Source organism: Clupea harengus, chromosome 18, assembly GCF_900700415.2.
Source record: "Clupea harengus chromosome 18, Ch_v2.0.2, whole genome shotgun sequence".
NCBI lineage: Eukaryota > Metazoa > Chordata > Actinopteri > Clupeiformes > Clupeidae > Clupea > Clupea harengus.
This window is the reverse complement of record NC_045169.1, coordinates 12073855-12083854: the sequence shown is the minus strand read 5'-3', so window position 1 is coordinate 12083854 and position 10000 is coordinate 12073855. Positions and strand designations below refer to the sequence as shown.

Below are 10000 nucleotides of genomic sequence, written 5' to 3'. Positions count from 1 at the left end.
AAGACACACACACACAGACACACATACACACATACAAACAAACAACAAACATACACGCTTACAAACACATCTATATGAATATGAGTGGTACACACACACACAGACACACACACACTCACCCACACACACACACACACACACACACACACTCCCACACACTCTCACAAACCTCCATCTCCTCTCATCAACTCTGTAACGATTGCTGCTCACCCTACCTAAGCCAGTCATCCTTCAATTTTTGCTTGGCTACTGTCAGTTGCTGGGGTGTCATACAGACATGTCCAGTCAGAGCCATGAAAGTGACTGTGTGTGTGTGTGTGTGTGTGTGTGTGTGTGTGTGACCCACCAGAGCCTGACAAAGTGAGCAGATGAGCTATCGACCCGCAGGAGCACAGCAAGCGACAAAACAAGAGGAGGAGGGAGAGAAGACGACAAAAAAACCTACTGGACCACAGCCTTAGTCAGAACAGCTTCTCACTAGAGCAGAACCCTCATACAGAGCTTTACACATGAGAGAGAGAGAGAGGGAGAGAGAGAGAGGGTGAGAGAGAGAGAGAGAGAGACAGAGTGAGCGAGTGTGAGAGAGAGAGAGAGAGATGGGGGAGAGAGAGAGAGAGAGCGAGAGAGAGAGAGAAGGGGACAAGCAAATAAACAGGGACTCAGAGACAGAATGAGTGAGTAAGCAGGAGCGAGCGAGAAAGGGAAGGTAGAGCTGATGGAGAAGAGGAGGCCAGTGGGGAAAAAGACGGAGCTACGGTAAAGACAAAATGCATATGAGAAAGAGAGTGTGCTGAAGGTTGCACTGAAGCAGAACTCTCATATCTGACATGACACAGAAAGGAAAGGAGACAAGGAGAAAGAGAAAGAGGAGGAGACTGCGAAGTAACAAAAAAAGGTTTACAGTCAAAGAGTTTATGAGAATATCTCATGAAAGATTAAACCCCACCCTCAAAGCTTTTCTGAGGCACTCCACATCACTCAGAAACTAAGCCTGTTCTCCATCACGACGACACACACGTGCACACTAAATAAAATCACACAGAACATTCTCCCTATTTCCCTTCTCTCATACCCACACACACACACACACACACATTGACAAATATAAAGAAACATGCAGACTCATGGACACAAACACCAAAACACACACCAAATTGCATGCACGTACACACTCACTCTCACACACACACACACACACACACATACACACATACAGTTGCTGAACAGACAGCTGCGTGACTCAGCACACCTGGCTGAGTCACTGGTGATGATGTAGGCTCCCACAGGAAAGCACTGATGTAGGCTGTGGCCAGGTGCGCCACCCAGACTGGTAATCACTCCCATGGGGGTCTGACAGGCAGGCACAGTGGGACCTCACACACACACACACACACACACACACACACACACACACACACACACACACGTGTGTGTATATGTGTGTACACTGTACACTATATATGTGCATATTTATGTTGTTATGTAGTTAATGTACTACTATGCTTTTGTTAATTCATATACACTCAGCATTAGTCAACAGCTATACCAGTGTACTAGAAAGTGTAGAAAGTGTAGAAAGTGTTCTGCCTCTGTTAGTGTGAGAAACCATACTCAATGCTCTATTTGTGTTTGTGTGTGTGTGTGTATGTGTGTGTGTGTGTGCGTGTGTGTGTATGTGTGTGGGTGAGAGAGAGAGTGTGTGTGTGTGTGCATGTGTGTGTGTGTGTGTGTGTGTGGATGAGAGAGAGAATGTGTGTGTGTGTGTGTGGGTGAGAGAGAGAGAGAGAGAGAGAGAGTGTGTGTGTATACGTGAGTGTGTGTCCAAATGGAAGCAGGTGTGATAGTCTAGTCTGTGTCTTTGTGTGTTTGGGCTGTACATGTCTAATCTACCTTTCTGTGCCCTCTGACTGCCTTGTGTGTGTGTGTGTGTGTGTGTGTGTGTGTGTGTGTGTGTGTGTGTGCACTCACAGAAATGGGTGCAGGTGTCTTGTCTGTCTCTAGTCTGTGTGTGTTTGGTCTGTGCATGTCTGATCTGTCTTTCGGTGACACTCTGTGACAGTCTGTGACAGTCTGTGACCTCTCATTGCCTTTTCTGTGAATGTGTGTGTGCGCGCGTGTGTGTGTGTCTAGCCTGTCGATCTGTCTGCCCCATGTCTCTTATCTTTGTGTGTGTGTGTGTGTGTGTGTGTGTGTGTGTGTGTGTGTGTGGGGGTGTATTTATGTGTGTGTGTGTGTGTTTGTATGTGTGTGTGTGTGTGTGTGTGTGTATGTGTGTGTGTGTGCGTTTCTGTCTAGTCTGGTTGTGTGTCTGGAGTGGGTGAACAGTTCAGAGATGCTTCTTAGGATCCTCAAAGCTGCTGCTGTGACTAAGGGGCTTACAGTGCCCTCGCAATCACCCTCCACACACACACACACACACTCAGACACACATACGAACACACACACACCTTCGGATACACGTACAAACACACACACTTTCAAATAGTCAATCTTGTTGTTTCTCACAAATACATATACATAGCAAACAACCCATTGGGTGAGATATATTTACATAAAGCCATCCTTGAAAAGACACACTCATCGACATTTTGGACATGTGTTGAAAGAGTTCCAAGGTTCCACACAAGTTCTTACATACAAATAACCACAAAAATAACCACACACACACACAGACACACTACACTACACTACAGGCCACAAACCCTTATACAGTTTGAAAGTACATGTACACAGCCTAAGATACACACACGTGGTTATGCACACAAACCGCTAGACACACACACACACAGACACACACACACCCTGACTCTTCCAGACTACAGACCTCGGGGTCCAGTGGAGCAGGAATGCTCTTAAGCCCCAAATCTCCTCCTTGCCTCTGCAAGAGCACTCGAGCGCCTCAGCCAGACTGCAGTGTTTACACCTCTCTCCTTTGTCCCTCTCTCTTCGTGTTTTCCTCTCTCTCAATCTCTCTCTCATCATTTCATCCTCTGTCTGCATTCTTTCCCTGTTCCATCTAGTTCTCGTTCCTGTTCTTTCTCTACATTTCTCTTATTTGCTTCTATTTTGTTTTAGCTTTCTTTGTCTCCATTTCTACCTCTTTTTTTTTTCTCTCTCTTTCTCTCTCTCTCTCTCTCTGCCTTTTTTCCTTTAAGCGCTGCCTCATGTCTCTCTCACTCCAGGCTGGCATTCATAGTGGGCCCTCGCCGCAGAAGTAGCAGATATTACCAGTTAAAACACAGAAATGACTGAGAAAGAGGGGATGAAATGAATGAGTAATAGAAAGAAGGGATGAGAGCCAGAGACATGGTGAGAGAATGGGGTGGAGAGAGATGGCCCAGGAGAGATGGGGACATGAGGTAGAAAGAGAGGGGGGAAAGAGAAAGGTGTGAGGAGAGGAGAAAGAGATGTATAGAAAGAGATGGAAGAAAGGTATGGAGTGAGATAGGAGATGGGGACAGAGGGGGGGGTATATGGGGAGAGAGAGAAAAAAAAGGGGCAAAGCGAGTAAAAGGGTAAAATAAGCCTGGGTTAACAGCTCCAGATATAGGTGAGATAAGCGTGAAAAGAGACTTGTCTGGGGGTATAAATAAATAACCCTGCTTTTCTCAGCTGCAGCACCCAGACAGTCTACTCTAAGTGCGTGTGCTGGGGGGGGGGGTTCTACTCCAGCAGGGGCAGGCCTGAGGAGGGGGCCGAGGAAAAGAGGGCAGAGACATAAGGCTGCTTTTGACCGACAGGCAAATGCAAGCTTCAGGGATAAACCATGCTGTGGCGGATGTGTGCACATGAGTGGAACGTTATTTTTTTTGTATGCTCCTGAGTCACGACTAGTAAAGTCAAATGAAAAAGCCTACCAGCAAGAACTGGGGCTTTGTGTGTAAATATGTTGAAGTAGCTCAAAATGTATTATTAGATCTGTGTTAAACGATCATAATGAGTCTCTGTATGTACTACTCTGCTAGTAGTTGTTTGTGACGGGCCCTATTATGAGGAAGCGATACAGGCTAATCAATATTAAGGTAGAACAGCTGCCGAGGTGCCCTGACATTGAAATAGCTGACTGGATGAGACGGGGGCAATAAACGTAGTGACCCGAAGCGGAGTGTCATGACCACCAGTCACACATGAAAAATATAAATCTCGACAGGATGATAATGCGCAAGGGTTATTATTACCATGCTTATTAAACAGATGTTTGCAAAAAAAAAGTCAGTCTTCTACTGACAAAAACATAAAACGTATCTAACATAAATAGAGTCATGCATTAAGTGTTGAATAGAAACACAATGTTTGTAAATACAGTGTTACTGTAGAGTGTTCTGGGAATTTTCGGTCAGCTAAGACCAATTTCCTACTTTGAGAGGATTGATAATTAGAGGTCCTGGGCTTTCCTGGTTAGTGGCACGGTGGCTCAGGTGCTTGCACTGCCGCCTCACAGCAAGAAGGTCATGGGTTCGATTCCCGCATGGGGCGCTGTTGGCTCTGGGGGGCAGGTCCTCCCCAGACCTTCAGTGCTCAGGTGGGCTATCTCCCGGGCCTTTCTGTGTGGAGTTTGCATGTTCTCCCCGTGTTCACAAGGGGTTTCCTCCAATAAGAACCCCAACAGGAAAAACATGCAAAAACAGAACATTCTCCTGTCCGTCCATGACCGAGACGGACGGTTCACTTGGTCCCCGGGCGCTGTTCAGCTATTTCAATGTCCTGGAGGGTCCTGGAGGAAGGATGGTCCGGGATGGGTCAAATGCAAAGCGTACATTTCACAGCGACCTCAGGCCTGCGTGTGTGTGTGTCCTGTGTCGCCTCCATAAAAATACACGTGTGTGTTGCAGTGTGCCGCTTGTGGCAATAAAAGAACTGACTGAAGTCAGCCTTGTTTGTTATCATTATATGACTTTAGCTGTTTGTGTCTGTTGTTGTTGTTTTTTGCAGTTTCTAGTGGGTTTTTGTTGTTGTTGTTTTTCGCAGTTTATCACCATTTTTGCTTGTATTGACTAGCTGACTCACAAATAACAAGTTCTTCTGCCCCGACCTTGGTGCTCTAGCCCCTTATAGAGAACCACACTGGGCAGGGTTTGTTGTACTCGAGTGGAAGAGATAAGAGCTCCACACCTTGTTCAGGAGTCAGCTTGACAATGAAAGGTGGGTAGGAGAGTATGGAGAGAGGGTCAAGGACTCATGAGATGAAAGGAAATGAGAGGGGAGAGGAAGAGGAGAGGGAGGAGGACGAAGAAGAAGATAAGTAGAGGGGACTCACGGGGTGTTTTGCTGACAGTCTGCCACTCACAGCACTGGTCTGGTTCCATGTGGAGGAGATGAACATCTGAAAGAGGGAGAGAATTGCTGTGGTGTAGTTATTACACACTTATTACACACTCCGCATGTTGCAGAATAAGTCATGTGGCTTCTTAAGCCATAAGCCCCTGTGGTTTAACCTATAGCTCAGGTTTAGGTGATTTCAGTTGCTGTGTCATCTCACAACTGCCATTAGAGGTCGCTTTTGTGTGTTTTAACTTAAATCTGGTGCAATGATGGCTTAAAGCAGCAATAAGGAGTTCTGTTCCAAAACTAGACATATAACTACCTAAAAAGGCATGCAAAAACGTTGCAAACACCACCAACAGCCCAGCTGACACTGATAGGTGTCTTTTGGCAGTATAGCTGGCAAAGTCATGCTGTGAAAGCTTTTCTTCCATTTTTGAAGGGTGTTCCAGGCCGGTACACAGAACTACATAGGGCATATCCTGGATGGCTAGTGGGAAAGACACAGGTGTTAATCTGTCCTTCACATGACCATATGCTATCAAAATGAATTTGAGGGTGGTACCAAAGCCAGTTGCCTATAAGACCATACCTCAAAAAGTGTCAAATTGTTGCATAGTGTTAAATTAAGCAGAGATTTTAATGATGTTTTCCCAGAATTAGACCGATATTTTATCCATTTCATCCACAGAAACGGCAGACTTGTAGACTATGTATTTCTTCACCTATGCTGTCTTGTAGGGCTACTTTGACTGTGTGAATTGAATGCTGTAAAGGCCTGTTACATTACATACACAACATGGCCAACCATGACAGCAGGCTGGTTACTCTTCTCACAAAAAGGCACCCCAAATGCAAATAGCGCATTCTTTGAGTACCCTGTGTAGCACAGGCCTACATCATCAAACGCCATTGTGCTTCATTGGCTGTTCGGTTTTATGTGACATTCAAACACACGCCACATTCGCTTAAGCGATACAGTAAATTTGAAGATCCCCAAAATTAGGCTTCCGGTTCAACTTTATGTAGCCTGATATTTTGACATTTTCCAATATCGATTTTTAATGATCAGATTGTGGATAGCCAACACAGCAGTGACAACAGTGTAAGTTATATTCTTGATTTATTTCAGAAATAATCTTACATTTGTCGGTGGATGTGGTGACTGTACTAATAGCCTAAATGGGGCTTTTAATAATAACACATTGATACTTGCGCAGATTTAACTTAGTTCATGATATTCTGAAGTGCCAATATTGTATCATTTTACGGTCTGGATATCATAGTTCTGGTTTTCAGACGGTTTAGCGGCGCATCAGCTGAACCCAAGCTTGTTTTACACAGCAATCACGTTCAATCCGAGCACAGCAGCGTGTTAAACTCTGCAACTAAAGCGCAGCTAAGATATCCAGGCGCTAACTGACAAAGCAATTGCCCCTAATGGTTTTGAGACATTTTCTTAAACTGAAATAAAGTCATTTAGTCAAAAAAGTAAACTAAACAAAACAGAAATATATCAGCAACCTTTCGCGGTTGTGGACTGCACCTGTCTGAAACAAATGTATTGCATACGTTTAGTCTTCAATGATAAGCACTAAGCAGATCATTTTTCATTATCCTTGACAACTACAGTAATCACGTTCAATCAGAGCACAGCAGCGTGTTAGACTCTGTGGACTTCCCCTTTAACAGGCATTCAGTCTAAAACAAATGTATTGCATAAGTTTAGTCTTGAACATTTTCAATGATAAGCAGATCAATTTTCATTTTCACTAATTCTTGACAACTACATCCTTTACTTAAACTAAAACTATAATAACCTAAAACTAAATTGAAATGAGACCATGAAATACAACCTACACTGAAACTAATGAAACCACTAGTGAAACTGACTGAAACTAAACAGAAATTAAAATATAAATTTGAAAACTATTATAACCGTGTGTGTTTCTTGGTTTCAGCAGCACATTTGGCATTGATAAAAGTTAGCTAGCTCACTACCTGTTGTATTTTCGCTTGCATCACAAAACAACATGATGCTGCTTGTTGAAATGACAATGGAGTAATCTTGAACCTTCAGGTTTAGTCTTTGAGTGTTTTATCTGGATCATTTTCAACCTTTTCCTCCACATTTTCTTTCTCTTATCCTTTCCCCAACTCAATCTCATCCTGTCACACTCCTCATCCTGTCACACTCTCTCCTCATCCTGTCACAGTCTCCCCTCTTCTCCTTCACCTCCACATTGCTTCTGCTCTTACTTTGTCTCCTCTCCTCTTGAGAAATGATTGCTGATATAGAATGTTTTGGAATTTTTAAATAATTCTTCCTCTCTTTCACTGAATTTTTGAAATTATATATTAAATAACTTTAGCATGAATGAATATTGGATAAGTCTCTTCTCCTCTCCCTCTTCATCTCTCAGCTCAGCACCCATTTCCCCTTGCGTCCCTGTTGCACGACGGACGGCAACCCGAGACAAACACACACATCACACACACTTCCTCCTTATGGCAACCCGAGACAAAACACACACATCACACACACTCTCTCCTGATGGCAACCCGAGACAAACACACACATCACACACACTCTCTCCTGATGGCAACCCGAGACAAACACACACATCACACACACACACACACACACTCTCTGCTGATGGCAGGCCTGGCCACAGTAACACACAGCCTAACATTGCCTCCCTGTGGACAAAAGTGGTAACCGCAATCCTAACACTGCAGCCCAGCACCATGGACAGCTCCCTAGTGTGACTAGGACAGAGACTTTGGAGTTTCTATAGATTATTATAGTTCAACTAGCAATGAAGGCTCATTTCAGGTGTAATAATTATGTTTTGGTTGTTTGGAGTACTATTTTAATCAGGTTATGGATGGATACAAGTTATATTAGTGCATTGCTAAACATGAGGGTGACTGTGTATGATGTGTGTGTGTATGATGTGTGTGTGTGTGTGAGTGTGTCCGCATATTATGTCTAACCTTATTCACGCATGACAGAATGCCGTCCACGAATGCAGACTTGATCTTATGCACCTGAGGAAACACAACGTATATGTAAATAAGTGTAAACCATGAAGCCATGACACACATACACACTGGCACAAACAGTGATATGGCTTTGGATATGAACACACCTGTCTGTACGCTAAAATAATCTTGGGTAGAGGGTGCAGATCCTGAAGCTGCAAAAGCTATAGAAATGGAGAGAGAGAGAGAGAGAGAGAGAGAGAGAGAGAGAGAGATAGTGTTTTTGTGTGTGTGAGAGAGAGTGTGTGTATGAGAGAGAAAGAGAGAGCGTGAGTGAGTGAGAGAGAGAGAGAGAGAGAGAGAGAGAGAGAGAGAGAGAACCATGATTACATTTCTGCTGTCATGCGTGCTCATGTTCATGTCACTATTAAGTAAATGTGCCGACCACAGTGGTTTGGTGTGTGTGTCTGTTTTTGCTGGCTCCTCAAATCCATGCTGTCTGTTGATGTCTGTGTGAATGCTTGTATGTGTGTGTGAAAGAAACACGGTTACATAACCAGCCTCACACTCTCAGCAGGTTTCCCTTCAACACAATTCTCTAACAGCACACACACATACACACACACACACACACACACACACAGAGACACACACACACACACACAGACACACAGACACTCACACACACACACACACACACACACACACACACATACTGCAGGCCATGTGGTGCACACAGAGGCTCTGTTATTCATAAGAACCTGTCACACAAGCATTCTGTAGTTTATCACACAGCCAGCAAGGTCAGACTTTGATAACCTTTATTCAATTTGCTTCTGTGACTCTGATACTGACCTGTTTGAAGGAACACTGTGTGTATGTGTATATGTGTGTGTGTGTGTGTGTGTGTGCATCTGTGCGTGCATGTCTGTGTGTGTCAGGGGCGGAGATCCCATTTCATTGTAGGGGGGGACAATACATGGTCAAATTTCAGAGTGTAATTCCGGGGGGGGGACATGAAAAAATTGCTTTCACGAGAGCTAGCATAAACTGCTAAATACCGAATTATCTTATCACATTTACAAACAGAGATTCGAAGTCATTTTAGAATGATCTAAACAGCATTAAATGTACTAACACGAAATATCTATTCACAGACAAATAATGTCCAAAGTTCAAGAGAACTTGATGCTCAAAATAAGTTATTAAACAGCACAACAGGGAATCGAACTGGCAACCTTTTGATTACAATACGACTTCTCTACCTCCTACGCCACTGTCACTCCATATTACTATATCACCATAGTTCATGGACCAAAGAAAAAGATGACATTAATTTAACTTCAGATAATTGAACAAATCTGGAGAGGCACTGAGATGTAGACCTACATTTATTAACTAGCATGAACCTGCCCTGACAGGACATTGTCCTAGACTTAGCTAGCTATCTTAACTGTGTTAATTACCGGCATGCGTGTGTTATCGGCAAACGTTCACGTTGTCATGCCAATCCATGAATAAGCTTATGTATACTTGTGCATATCGATTGGAACTTCGTAAATGGAGTTTAGAAAAAAAACTTCTTCTTTACATGTTCTTACTGCGTTCGAGAATGAGGTAAATCTCTTTACATATCGTGTATCATAGCGGCAGCGACAGGGGACAGAGGAGGAAACAGTCTGACAATCTGACCGTGTAGGCTACTGGGCTGATTAACTGAAACACGGAGCTGCCGGTAGCCCTGCCCGTTGGA

The 10000-nt window shown here is 43.9% G+C and overlaps 1 protein-coding gene across 1 annotated transcript in view; it reads right to left on the bottom strand.

Moving 5' to 3' along the window:
- The window catches only part of poln (polymerase (DNA directed) nu), a 78006-nt gene that overhangs the window by 45748 nt on the left and 22258 nt on the right, over positions 1-10000 (bottom strand). The window contains exons 17-19 of the mRNA XM_042710527.1: positions 8415-8471; positions 8260-8313; positions 5258-5323 (exon numbers count right to left, since the gene is read on the bottom strand). Coding sequence (XP_042566461.1) covers positions 5258-5323; positions 8260-8313; positions 8415-8471 — 177 coding nt within the window. The remainder of the gene's footprint in view (positions 1-5257; positions 5324-8259; positions 8314-8414; positions 8472-10000) is intronic.